A 14295-nucleotide genomic window follows, 5' to 3' on the forward strand; every position below is an offset into this window, starting at 1 on the left:
TCTCCAGGGGAGTATGCTGAACCCAAACAACTTTCTTCAAGGGTCTCTTATGTTTTTTTTTTTATTTTAGGAAATGTTTGATCTTGGGTAAACCTTAAGTGGTATCTAAGGGGTGGATTATATGATGGGCCTATAGGATAAGGGTAACAATGGGAGCAATATAGATGTATAACAGTGCCTGCTAGTAGGATTAACACAAAGTACATTGTGGGGTGCTTAGTAGGTTTGCAGTATGTCCCTAATCTAAGCCCTATGGCAGAGAAACCTTTCCCATGCATTTGCCCAGGATAGTCTTCAACCCTACTCATCACTGGGAGTGGTAGAACGCTGAAAAGTATTAGTCCCAATGGTTAATGACTTGTGTGTCTGGGAAGATGTCCAGGTTATAGTATTGATTTGTGGGTTCTGTTTGCATTAGGGTTGCTTGTGGATGATGTCCCTGAAAAACAAACAAGGTGACAGCCTCTTGCAGCTACCAAGCAAGCCTTTAAACAAGCACAGTAAAGCCACCCACCTCCCCCTCCGCCTCCCCCCGCCACAAGTGCAATCAGTCTGGGTAGAATGTATTCCCCCTCTACCTAGATATAGAAAGTCCATCTTTTCTTTGGTGCGGAGAGTAAGACCACCAGCCCATAGTCAGGACTATAGCACCCAGTTACATTAATCTCAAGCTCTCGACACATGCTTCAAGGTGTTTTAGTGTCCATTAGCCAATATATACGTTTTGTGTCACTTGGGTAGCTTGCCTGAATGCAATTCCCACCTTCACTCTAGCTATGTCTCCATTGGTCTAGCTGTCTCTCCTCCTTGCACAGTCTTTCTAAAGGCCCCCTTTGGGCCGTCAGCAGCAAGGTAGCACTCTACCATGGCTGCAGTATTCCTCTTATCTGAAACCAGGTCTATTGCTCAAACATTAAGGCTCATTGCTGCAAGGGGAGGAGGGAGGCAGAGGTATGATAGGAATGCATGGTGGGGTATAAGTGTCAGGTGGGAGGGGGCTGGGTGGTGTGGGCATGTATGTGCGAATATGCGAGTAATGTGGGGAGAGGGAAGGGTGGTTGTGCTGGGGGTAAAGGGGTGGTATAGGGGGAGAGTAATACAAGGGTGAGAAAGGGATGGTAGGGGATGGTGCAGCATAGTGGGTGATGGAGTGGTTGAGGAGGGTAGGAAAGTGGCTACAGCGAGACACCCCTGAAAAGAAGACAACAGGGAGGGTCCTGGGAGAGGGAAAAGTGCATAAGTAGAGGTGTAGGGATTGTTTCAGTCAAGAGGGTCAATCAGATGCCAATGGTCGACCAATATGCAAGTGTTAATATTCAGCAACAGGGGGAAAGTCATTGTGTTAAACCAGTAAGGAATACTAACTCATTCTCCTCAGAATTGGTATATTTTACGGAGTCACAAGCTGTGATTATTCCCAGTCAGGCTGGGAATCCTCAGTAACATTAAAGCAGTTTCATTTTAAATGAAGAAAAGGCAGTCACTGGGGTTCTCCTAGTGGTGTCTTGGGTAATTTACCCCCCTCAGCCTTCCATTGCCCCACCCCTGGAGGACATCTTCAGATAACTCAAGCGATAGTGCCAAAAAGTCAAAATGAGCCACATGTGGGATAGGAGGGAGGGTCACATGCAAATCTATGAAAGATACCAATGCTGGAGAGCAGGAGTTGCAGGTAAGTAACTTACATTATTTGATCTTTCATATATTCACATGCTGTTTTAATAGATTACATAGCATAATACACGAATGCCCGTGCAAACAATACCAAACTGGGAGGAGGATGAAGCTAACCTTCTAGAAAAAAAAACGAATATTTGGCAAACAGATGATGCAGGACAGCCTGTCAAACTCTGGAGTCCTCTGTTGAGTCTGTCGACACAGTAGGACTTTGTGGAGGTGTAAATAGACTGTTGTGGTTCTTTCTCTCTAGCCGTTCATGCACCACGGGTTGGGTTTGTCTTTCACCAATCTGGGTTAATGGCTATGTTCTTTGGTGCATCAGTTATCCGTTCATACCTGGATGTGCACAGTGAATGTTCTTGTATAGTATTGTACCATGACTTTTTCCTTTAAACATTAATGTGAATGTTTCTTATGCATTAGATCTTGCGGTATATATTTTTGGAAAATTATTTGTGTGAGCTCTGCTTATTTTTGTATTCATTGAGTGCTTATTTACATTGGCCCCTTTTCTCTGGTTTGTGTTTTGTATATTGATCCCACTCTTTTGGTCCAGCTGTGGGTGGGTAGCCTCTGGTGTGTTGGTTCTCATTGATGAAGGACTGTTCCTTTGTCCCCTGAGAGGAGGCTGAAAATGGGCCTGCGGTTTGATTTGAGGTTCCAAGGAGAGAGCCAGAAGCTCCAAAAAACAAAACTGTCAATCAGGGGCCACCAAAATCAGTTTGCACAGTTGTTGCCTGAAAGCATGTAGGACTATCGGTATGAAGGGGGCAAGGGTGTACAGAAACATGCCTGTCCATGGAATCACAATGGGAACGCTACTTGGCTGATTGGTTTCGATAATAGGCTCACAAAGGCAAAGTAGTTCAAATTGCCCTAGTGGCAAACGGGTCTATGTCAGGCATCCCCTATGCTTGGTATATACATAAGACTTGACTTCCGAGAAGTCCCACTTGTGTCTGGAATTGAGTTCCCCCTGCTGAGGGAACTGCCCACAGATTTGTGATGCCTGAAAGGAGGAAAGGAGACAGGGACATCCTGTGACAAAGGGCCCATCTCTAGAGGGATTGCACTTCACACTTCAGGGGACAGGATAGGAGATCTTGTGCTGCCCCGTTTCTGGACATAGAGCAGGGTGGTTGTGTAGTCTATAAACACTAACCATTTTCCCCATGTAGGTGGAGGCGAAAGGACTTAAGAGCCCAGAACACTGCTTGCAACTCCAGGACATTGCTATGCAATAACTTTTCTTCTTCCGACCAAAGACTCAGGAATGAAGATCGCTGGTGTGGACTCCCCAACTCTCCATGAATGCATCAGTGGTAACCGTGACTTGGTGTGATGGATGATCTCCCTGCATGAGATTGTGACTTCCGTCTACCAAAGCAAAGCATCACAGAATGGACATGTGAGGAGCAACTTGTCCCAATGGCTGCCAGTGGGCACCTAGGAGATCTTGGACAGGTTGCATGTGCAGCCGATAGTGCTATGGGAGTGGGATGCAAAAGGACATCATCCCTAGGAGAGATTTCAGCACCTGACTGAGGCAACCTTTTGCTGCAACAGCAAGTACGGTTTTGGAGGGAATGGATTGGACCCCCGTTGGTGGTAGTGGTGCCAAAAAACTCTTCTACAGTGCTTCCAAGAAGAGCATCTCCTGGGAGGGCATCAGACAGGACTTGTTTATTGATTATGTTTCTTGTAAAGCGCACATGCCGGGAGGCCACAATGTGCATGAAAAACAAACAAAGAAAAGCAGGCTAGATAAGAGAGTCAGGGTGGGAAAATAGGCTGGTGGAGAGAGGCGATATTTGAATCCTTAGAAATTAAAAGGGGTGTTCTTGCAGCATTTTTAAAGTTAGAAAAGCCTGATATTTTGTTAATGCTTATAGAATTCTATTCCAGAGTGAGGGAGCATACACATTACAGCTTGTACCTCCAAAGCTTTGAGTTTCTGTTATGGGATGGTAAGCTTGTTAGAACCACTTGAACGTAAGGTTCTCCATTCAAGGCTAATTTTTATGCAGATTTTGAGTTAATCTGGACCTTGCCGGAGAAGCACTCGTGAGTGAGAGTGAGGACCTTGTGTGTGATGCGATGACAGACTGGAAGCCAGTGTAAGGATCTTCTGGCTTCAGTAATGTGTTCTCTACTATTGTAGTTGATTGAGAGGCCCAATGAGGAAAGACATTTCATCTCCAAGTGCTTGTGGGCCAGATGAAAGACAGGCCCTGACCAACCAGTCATCGAGGTACGGGGTAGAAATGTATAGCCCTACTTCCGTAGATGTGCCGCCGCAGGGGCCAAGCATTTTGGGAATACCCTTTGGGCAGACTGGAGGGCAAAGGGCAGGACTTTGAACAGACAGTGAAAACCTGCCACAGTAAAGCATAGGAACCTTTGGTGGTGGTAATGAATGGGGATGTGGAAGCATGTGTACTCCGGGTCCAGGGATGATAAGAAATCCCTTCTTTTCAGCAGACTGAGGATGTGTTGTAGCGTGACCATCCAAAAGGTTTGAGAATGTATGAACTTGTTCATAAAACTGAGGTCCAATATGGGTCTCCAGCCTTCTGACCATCATCAGAATTATACACACTGACCCCCACTGTGTTAGAGTAACATGATGTTCATTTGCAGCTTTTGAAAGGAGAGTGCAAAAATTCTGTTGTAATATGCAAAAGTGCTTTTCTGCTTTTGTGGAAGGTGAAGTGGTAGGTGGCTCCAAGGTGAAGTCGTGACTTAGTATTGAAACCACCAACTTGTCTGTTGTAATGTATTGCCATTGAAAGGAGAGAAACAGACTTTCTGCGGTGGAAAAGTGGGGTGGCGGTTCCATGTTGGAGTCAGACCTCTTTGCTGGGTTAGCCTCCCACTTTGAAGGACTCACAACATTGCTGGTTTCCTCTATACAACTGACCTGGTCTTGAAGCGGTCGCCAAGATTGTGATTGATAGGAAGTGTGTTATTATGTCTGATTTTGAAATTTGGGTATGTTTGGACCGAAAGGACCGTTATGGTTAACGTTGTAGCAAGATGTTTAAGGATTGGTCTCCATCTTGACAGCTTGAAGGGTGTTGGCCACCGTCTTTGCAACATGGTTTTCGCCATCAAATGGCATATGTATGACCTTGGGTTAGACGTCTGGGTGAAAGTTTGTGGCCTTGAGCGATGTAGCACAACTCCATTGCTCAAATGGAGAAAGCCAGTATCAGCAATGTCAACCGTCACAGATGGTGTGATCAGATGCGGCCTCAACTTCACAAAGCCAAGCACAGGTTTCTTCTTTTTTTTCATTCAGGCCCATTTTGTACCACAGTTCTCAATTGTACGACGCACCAGAAATAAAATATTTGCCAAAGGCCTCCAATCGTCTCCATTCCTTGCTGGGGTGAAGCATATGGAGAAGAAGTGTGGGCTGACCTCTTGCATGCAACTGCAGTAACAATAAAATCTTAACTGGGTTGGGTGAGGAGGCACTGTCAGGGGCCTTATTTTTTTTGTCAAAGTGGTCCTCTTTAAAAGGTGTTGAGAATACATTTTTCATTGCAAGCAAGACGTCCTCCCAGAAGACGTCCAGAACAGTAATAGACTGCAGCATTTTGAGCCTTTTCTCTGTATTGATAGGGGAAACCTGCCTTCCTCTGTTCTGTGTGGAGAAGGTCAAACATCTTTGCTGACATAATAGTATGATATCCCTATTTCATAGGGTGGAGAAACCCTCGTGGGAGGCTCATCCAGTTTGCCACCTGAGAGGATTAAATTATCAAATCCATCCAGGGACAAAGAGCGAGTGGAAGCGGTGTCCTGGGAAGACTCTGCCTGAGAATCTGAGTCTGAAGGAACCTCTGAAGTGGGTGGTGCCAGAGGGAGACTATGATGGAGTTTAGCAACAAGAAGCTGGTCTGGTGGAGGAGGAGGAATGGAGAATACTTGTGCCTGCAGTTCCAACACAAATGTGAGTAGGACAGAATGTCCAAAGAAGTAATTGGCCTCTGGCATTGGGTGCGAGGGACCAGCACCCCCCTGGTTTTTTGCATATTAAGTAACATTGGGTCTCACCCTATGTTACTAGGGGAATCCAGACGTGGACCCCTTTCTCACTATTCTTAGAGAGGCACAGCGCCACCCTACTGATAAGGTCCAACCAGACAGAAACCCATGTTTGGGGTTGCTGTTGGTACTCTTGTCGAGAGGAGAATTGCACAGCATTTCAGTGCTGGACTGCCCCAGGGCAATACAAAGACTGATATGGTTGGGAAATTTCTCCAATGTGAAAGATAGTGAGCTAAAGAATCTGGGTAAGGCTCTCGTAACCATAACTAATGTCTGGCAGAGAGATTCCCAGAACCCCCCCCTTGTTTCTTTCTTTAACATTCACCCAAACAATTACTTCATGATCCCGAGCCTTTTATTTAATCGACCATAATGACTAACCAAACCCAAACCTCACTAGCCCATCAGCTACCCTAGCCCCAACTATTACCCTAATTCTAACCAAATATTTACTCTAACCCCTATCATAACCCTGAACCAGGCCATTGCAAGCCCACAAAACCCTTCTTAATCCCAAAAGTTACCCTTGCAGCACTACATTTTTGCCTACCTTTCAGCTATATTATATAATTACTTTTTGCTTGGCAACATTGTCACTCCAGAGGCATTTCCACCATGACTTCTTCACGCACTACATTTTTGCTGGCAACCTTTTCACTGGATACAGTTTGAAGTACACAGATTCTTCTTAAACTTGTCAAGTAAAGGCAGAGTACCAGGAGAGGACCTGCAACACTAGAACGTGCTGAAAGAATCTGAAGATGGCCTTCAGGGGTGGAGTTATGCAAGGCACTGCCTATTAGTTGAGAAATAAACGACCCAAAACACTAAAGTGACTGCAGTCTCCTTCATTCTAAAAGTAACTGCTTTAATGTTACAGAGGATTCCAAGCCCAATGATGGGGAAAATTCAAACAGCATATTAATCTATGAAAGAGCCAATGCTAGAGAACACGTCAACCACCTGGTTGTTTATCCATCTGCTCTTTGAACCTTCTTCCTTCCTTTTTGTACACCTGTGATTGGGCTGAATTTGAAATTAGTCAGTCTAGGTCCTTATCCTTGGGATGCTTTCTCGGATTGTTGCATGTATTGTGATTGACTCTTCTGAGCTATAGCTACCTGCTTCCATGTCTGCCAGTTTCCCTGGGAATCTGTTTTATGTCATCCTTCTAGATTTCAATACGGTTACTCTTGTTTAAATAACAGGCAAATGAGTTCCAGGTCAAGGGCTAAAAAAGGGGGTGGGGGTAAATCACATTTTGGAGTTGGGCGGACCAAGCTTGCTCTTTGACAACTCTGCAACAACCCCTCCTAGCTCCCTTAGTTACCCAGATCCCTGCAACATGCTGTGAATGCAGCTTGCAAGACCCAAAATCCTGTATGGTGGTTCTTTGCGAGTGAGTAGGTGGCTATCCTAGCAAGTCTTCCTATGGAGCAGTGCACAAGTCTCTAGCATTAGTTTCCAGTAATCACTATACTCTGAAGCTGCTCTGAGGTCGGTGTCTGCGAACCACCAGTTCTAGCCACAGCTTGGGTGAGGAGTCCATTCTGAGGTTTTGCGTTCAAGAGATTTCTTGATTTGTTTACTTGGGTGCCTCTATGGCCCTCTTTAAGGTCCACTAAGAGAGAGAGAGTGAGCCTGATATCTCTTTCAAGGATTAGGTCTTAAACTCACCTCCGCTGACTCCAGAGTTCTCTCAGGAAGGGCGGGATGAGTTATGGTGGTGTTCCCCATTTACCCCCTCTAGTTAGGTGGCTTCCCATAGCGCTTGGCGCTCCCAGATCCTCATCAGGGCAATCAAACAGATGACTAAACCACAGCCTCAATTTAGAAAAAGCAGTGATCAACAGGCACATGTGCATCCAAAAAAGTAGAAAGAAAAAAGAAAAAGCAAACCACATTAAAGTATAGAGCACAGGAAAGCCTTATTTACGTGCATTTCTAAAGCATATAAATCCACTCTTAAGCAGAGAGTCCAGATTGACAACTTACTTGCTCAAACTCTTCCATGTCCACTTCTCCATCACCATTAAGATCAAACATTTTAAAGGCAATCTCAAAATTTCTCTGAGGAGCTGTAAAAAGAAGATGTTAGCACAGATATATTAACACATTCTAAGAGTATGTGCAAACACATTTTATTTATTAAGACTTATTGAACATGAATTAGAGTTAATGCTACATATATCCCAGCAACTCCACTATAAGGAAAATAATATCTATTATAGCATATGGTTTTGTTTCTAAAGTGTTGCTCAACCATTCACTCAAATGCACACAAGCAATCCGTGTGAGCTTCATTTTAAGAGCGCCTATTAACCTGATCAAGAGGTCAGTGGCGGAGAGCAAGCAGTGAATAAGAAGGGATGGGAAAAATGGATAAATATTTTATTTGGCTTGACTTTGGTTCTGCAATTAAAGGACTGCCATTTGATTTGACGCTACTGTGTAGCAAAACAAGTATAAGTGATAGGAACATTAGTAAAGTATGTGATCTTAAAATATGTTGACTGCAATACAAAAGACACTGTAAGAGATGGAACAACAGTATAAGTGGCTAGTGATATAAAACTGCAGAAAGGAATGCAAGATTAAAGATATGATGGAGCTACACAGAAGTAGGTTAAGCGAATGCAATACAGATACATATATAATAAAAACATGTGTAGAGTAGTGTTGTGAGTTGTCTGAACTCCCCCATCCCCATATGTTGGAAAAGCGAGCCAACATGTACTGGGCTGTTCTGTCCATTACCCAATGTACCTCACATTCCAAAAAGCTTTGCAAAGGGCCCCGGCAGACCAGGAACCAGAGCAACTGACATGTGGCACTGAAAATACTGAAATCTATGAACTGGAATTGTTCACCAACAAGGCAGTAAGAGTGCTGTGAGAAATCAAAGGGCGTCTCAACCGCTATTCCTCAGGGACTTGGCATCCAGGTGGCTAGGACACTGCCATCAATTTTGGATCCAGTTCCTTGGGGTGGACCAGTGCGAGAGGATCACCTGGGCGAGGGACCTTCAGGGAGTGGAGGTGGGGCAGCAGAGACGCGGTATTCCCCCTGTTTTGTTTATCCAACTCAGTCTATGTTTTAGGATGTTCCAAGGCCCCAACTCTCCCCCCGCACCCTTTTTTAACACAAACACTGGGCAGAGGAAAAGGTTGACAGAGTAACATTAACTTCCACACATCGTACTGGACATGTCCTGCTAATCGGGTCAGGCAAAATCAGGCATTTGATACACTTGATACCAATTAGCTCTCCTCACATGAATAAAGGCAGAACCAAAAGAGACACTCAGAACAAAACGGAACACGACTACGAGCAGGACTTCTGGGACAAAGGCAAACCTACTGGAGCAGAGCAACGGACCAAGGGATGAGAGCAGCGGGCCGAAAACCCCAGAAGATCCCTACTGGAGGTTGTTGCCTCCAAAAGGCAGTGAAAGAAATGTGGAGAAGGCCAGGTCCCACAAGTGAAGACTGCATTGTGTTTCAAGGATGCCAGCGACCCTCCCGGGTGACAGCAGAGTTGGGCAGGTGAGGCCAAGCCTGTGGTACTAATCTGGACTCGTGAGATGTGAATCACAAAACCAAGAAAGACGCAGACAGCTGATGAGTTGGCAAGCGACCTGAAAGACCGTGTGTGTTAAAGTTTGAAATAGCAACATTACAGCGCAAGTGAAGGCTGCATGCGTATGAATGAGACGTGGGGAAAGGCAGACCTGTGAAATAACTTTGAAGTAAAAGACTCCTGAGAAATCAGCGATACCAAGTAACAGAGTGGTCTGGCGAAAGGAAGTAGCCCACTCAAAAGTCTCAGTGAAAAAGTAAATTGTTCGAAGCGATAAAGCGGATGACCTGCAAAAGTGAAATAAAAAAGTTTAACTCCTAGAGAAGGGGATAGTGAACGTTTAACTGTAAAGAGTCGGTGTGGTCCTGCAGTGGTCTGTTAAGTAAGCCACACACATTCGAAAGACTTTGACACCCGAAAGTGGTCCGAGCCCGACAGAGAGACCCGAAGTGAGTGAAATAAGCATGGGGGAAGGGAGCCCCCCCCCCTGCAAGTTTGTGTTGAACCTTATCATGAGAGCTCTGAGCGCAGCAGAGGGGGGCCATTGTGAACTTTTTGGTTGAAGCATTATTTTGGACGTCAAGAAAAGGAGACTTAAACGTGGAAGGTCAGACGGCCTCGGTCCACGTTTTGGAACTGTTTATTGTGTTGGAAGCCAAGCCAGAGTGTGTCCTACCTACAGGGACAGCCTTACTCCGTGGGTCTAACATGGGGAGGAGAGCTGGTTCAACCACGTCTATTCATTTTAACACAGATTTTTCCTTTTTACACTTTTTTGTACAGCAGATACAACAGGCATTAGGTTTTGTTAGCATAGGCCATTTTGATTTGACTGACTCCACTAGGACTGCGTTATTTGATGGTCGAGACTACTCACATCTTAGTTATAGGGTAAAATAGGAGTTTCTCCAACCTCAACAATTTCAAGGTTTTACAAATTGTACCTATTGAGTTAAGGTTCATACTTGTGATACCATGTCTCCTGTACAGTGCCCAACACTTACCTGATAGTGATCCCAAGCAGATTAACTACACCAGCTGTGGAACCACCCCGTGTAGTGAAGATTTCTAAGATGGCTTTGCATACCACCAGTGGTTTAAAAACCTAACTAACCTTCTCCCATTACCAGGAATAAAGACCATCAGGAAGTTACCAATCCAACAGCTCTGCCAGAAATATAGTACTGAAGCACATGGAAGGCTAACAAGGGAATAATCAATCCCTTTTGAGAATTCAGAAACAGCATTATGAGCCAAGTGCCAGCACAGAACCCCTCTATGGTATATGGGACAAGCATTACCTGAGAATGCAGTATGACCTTGCTTCAATACACTTAACCCAGTCTCCAACCCTAAAACCCCCTTCCTCCTCTCTAGATAGAGCCAATGTGTTTTGTTGCCAAGACAGCCAGCCCAACAGACATGACAGAAAGTAAAAACTGGTATACATATAGTTTTGAAACTGGTACTGTGAAGAAGATGTCCGGGAGTCCAAGGATCACTCGGGAAAAGCAGAGTGAGCGGTCTAGCTTCTCAACAGAAGTGGTGGCTCAAAACAGTACAGCAATCCTATGCAAGAGTTTTAAAGCAGATGAGCTGGTACGCAGAGAGGAGAGAGCAGTCCTCCGAGGAGGAACAGCAGGAGCCACGCATGGGAAAGGCTGACACGAGCCAGAGAGAAAACGGTAACCGTAGGAACAGGAGAACCATAAAGTGGTCCATAAGGCGAGGACTACTCGGTCTCACGCAGAGTAAATCCCCCAACCCCTGGCGTAGCACGCACAAGAGAGAATGTGCAACCGGGAAGTGTCTGAAGACTGCATAGCTGCTGCATGCACAAACGCTACCGGTGCCTCTGAAAAAGGGATGCAGCTACCCGAGAACCGCTGATACCTGCAAGAACGAAGGAAATGGGTTGCCCCAGAGGTACTGGAGGTCTTGGAAAGCAACACAGTGAATGTAGAAGCCTGAAAGAGAGTCAGACCCAGAAGCAACTGAGGAAGAGTTGTATACTTGGCAGGAGAGTGAACCAAGCAGATACAACGCAACAGTGCCAGTCTGGAACACACACCCAAATATGTCAAGAGGCTGTGGGACCCTGAATGTAAACTAAGCAAAGCAGGAAGAGGTGTATACTTGGCATGGAAGTAAAGCAAGCGGACATTACGCTGCAGTGAGTCTGTGACTCGTACCATACGAGAAACCAGAGTTTAAAGTGTAGAGGTTTGGGACCCTGTGAGTGAAAGGAAAACAGTCCATGAGAGAACACTGGCTTGGCAGGGGAGTGAACCAAGCTGTTGTGAGTCTGGGACTTGCACACACAAGAGAGGTCAAAAACAAGGAGGATAAAAAACACTGGCAATGAAAAGAGGAATCCTACGCTTGACAGCAAACTGTGCCAATTTGGTAGGATAAAGAAGCACTAACACAGGACTCATTACCTTTTGAACTGCCCTGCAACATTTTATCTAAGAGAAAAAGGGCTCAGAAGCCCAAAAGAGATAGGCATAAGATGAAATCTATGAGAAAGCAGCACAAATCCTAGCATTGAAATCTTGTATTTTGGAACATTGTTTTGCATTACTTTATTACTAGAGAGACCGAACTTTTTTGTTAGTTGAAGACACAAAGAAAACTTGTTACTTTGAGAAGAGAAAATCCTTGCAGTTACTTTCGGTGATTAGTGTTTGGGACATATGTAGGTTTTGAGACATGACAGTGACAGACAGACCTTTTAGTTTCGGACTTCCTGACAATTTCACTAAATTTTCTTTGAGGTCGAGAAACCCCTCTTAGCTTTAGGGAGAGGCATTTTTCCAACCCTTTTTTTCAATTAATAAAGATTTATAGTTAAAAAAACAGGGCAGCGTTGTGTCAGAGCCTTACTTCTGTATCCTTACAACAGACATATAATCCCTTGCACATCTCAAACGGGAGACTGAAAAAAAAAACAGAAAGGCCTCAGGATTTTTCTTATGCGTTCCCACAATACTCTTTACCAACAATTTCCTGGATCTCCTAGATGATCTGTCCCAAGAACTTGACAATTGGTAAAATCTTAAAACTTCTTGTTTTTGCAGATGTACGTCATAAAGAGGACCTTACTCCAGCGCTTACTATGTTTTCCAAGGCCTGGCGATCGGGGTACAATTAGACACGCTTAAAAAGCTGCAATACAACATATGGAACTTAATCTGGCAATGGAAACCTTCCTGCCTATCTAGGAAAATTCTCCTGCGCTCTAAACACCAAGGGGGAATAGCAATTCCAAACACACACAATTATGATTGCAGCAGAAATATCGACGTTCCTAGACTTTACAGATACCCAACAAGACATGAGATGGAAAGATTTGGACTGGTTAGTCTTGCCAACTCCCTTAGACGCTCTCCCTTGCCTCACATCTAAAAGTCACCCTCCAAGACCATCTATGAGCGTCCCCAGACAAGTAAGCCTTTTCACTGGGGCCTAACAATAGGGAAATTCAATGTATTCACTTACCCTGCTTCTTTATCACCAGCCCTTCAAAATACTAGCTTCACACCAGGCCTGGGAAAACAGATTTATGAGATGAAAACAAGGGGGCTTTCAGGGATAAAATAAAAGCTTACCACCATTGCTAGAACCATTATCCTATCTAGACTAGATTATGGTAATGCCCTTCTGGTTAGAGCTAATAAGGGCTGAATTGCGCAACGTCAGACTATCCAAAATAACGCGGTAAGAACCATCACAAGAAAAACAAGAAGAACACACATCACAGAGGATAGAAAGTCTCTCCACTGGCTAGCTTTAGATGACCGTATTACCTTTAAAGCAGTGACCATCGTTCACCACAACAAATAATCACACATGAACCAGGTCGGGACCTGAGATCTGAAGTTCAAGGGCCGGTGAAAATCACGCGTGCAAAAAAGTGAATGGACTTGGACGATCCTTTGCAATAAATGCGGCAACCAAGTGGTACAAGCTCCCCAGCTCTCCAAGATTAGGATCCAACTACCTGATTTTTAGGAAGAAACTGAAAACACTTCTGTTTAAATAATTGATTAGTCCACCATGATAATGAATGACTCTGCCGTCCCGTACTTTCTGTTTGTCTATGTCCCTACGTCCGTGACCTGATGCCTGCAGGCTTCGGCGAGATACAAATAAACACATAAAAAATAAAATGTAAATGTCAGTGGATAACTCAGCCCAATAGCAACGAGTGTAGCCAGGGACCTCGCCTCTATTGAAAAACTATCCTCCTTTAACCTGATGACATTTCAAACGTTGGGAAAGGAACTTGAATGTTCCATCCTGCCTTCATCATGGTACACCATCTGTAAAAAGGGCAGCTGAATCATCTACATGCACTACCATCACAGAGGACACAAAGTCATTTTTTCCAATGGTATTTTACACCAGATTTGCATACAATCTACCCTGAACAGTCCCCCACTCTGTTGGCGAAGACGTGGTGAGATCAATACCATGCCTAGGAATTAAAACCTTTTGGGCTGATATTATAAATATAATCCACAAAACCAAGTGGATTTTAAACCCTCTTCAGTGATTTTACTGTGTGACAGATGACCAGGATATCTTAACATTGGGGGCGCGGGCCCTCAAACTCGCCAATCATATGCTGACGGCTGCACGACTTACCATTGCCCATAATTGAAAAACACTAAAAGCGCCAATGATGCACACATGGTGGTTCAAAATTTGGCATGTATTTGCTAGGGAGAAGATAACCATACTCTACCCAAATCTATGTGATCAACTTATTTCTTACATTAAGCCTACGGATTACTGTCCCTCGATTAATCACCAAAGGAAATTCTTTTCATTATCTTGATGTGCCCATAAACTCAGAGAAACCTTGTAACGTTGGATTTATTTGTACTTTACTTTTTATACCTCTACATCTAAGAGCCGATCAATAGTCCCGATTAACATTATTATTATTATTATACCTAGCTGTTTCATTCACTG

General features: G+C 44.4%; 1 protein-coding gene across 1 annotated transcript in view; it reads right to left on the bottom strand.

Annotated features, from left to right (window-relative positions):
- MICU1 (mitochondrial calcium uptake 1) overlaps positions 1 to 14295 on the bottom strand; it is a 970699-nt gene that overhangs the window by 376999 nt on the left and 579405 nt on the right. The window contains 1 exon segment of the mRNA XM_069610522.1: positions 7732 to 7814. Within this exon segment, the coding sequence (XP_069466623.1) occupies positions 7732 to 7814 (83 nt within the window).

The sequence above is a fragment of the Ambystoma mexicanum genome, chromosome 8 (genome assembly GCF_040938575.1).
Source record: "Ambystoma mexicanum isolate Mex_15411 chromosome 8, UKY_AmexF1_1, whole genome shotgun sequence".
NCBI classification, from domain to species: domain Eukaryota; kingdom Metazoa; phylum Chordata; class Amphibia; order Caudata; family Ambystomatidae; genus Ambystoma; species Ambystoma mexicanum.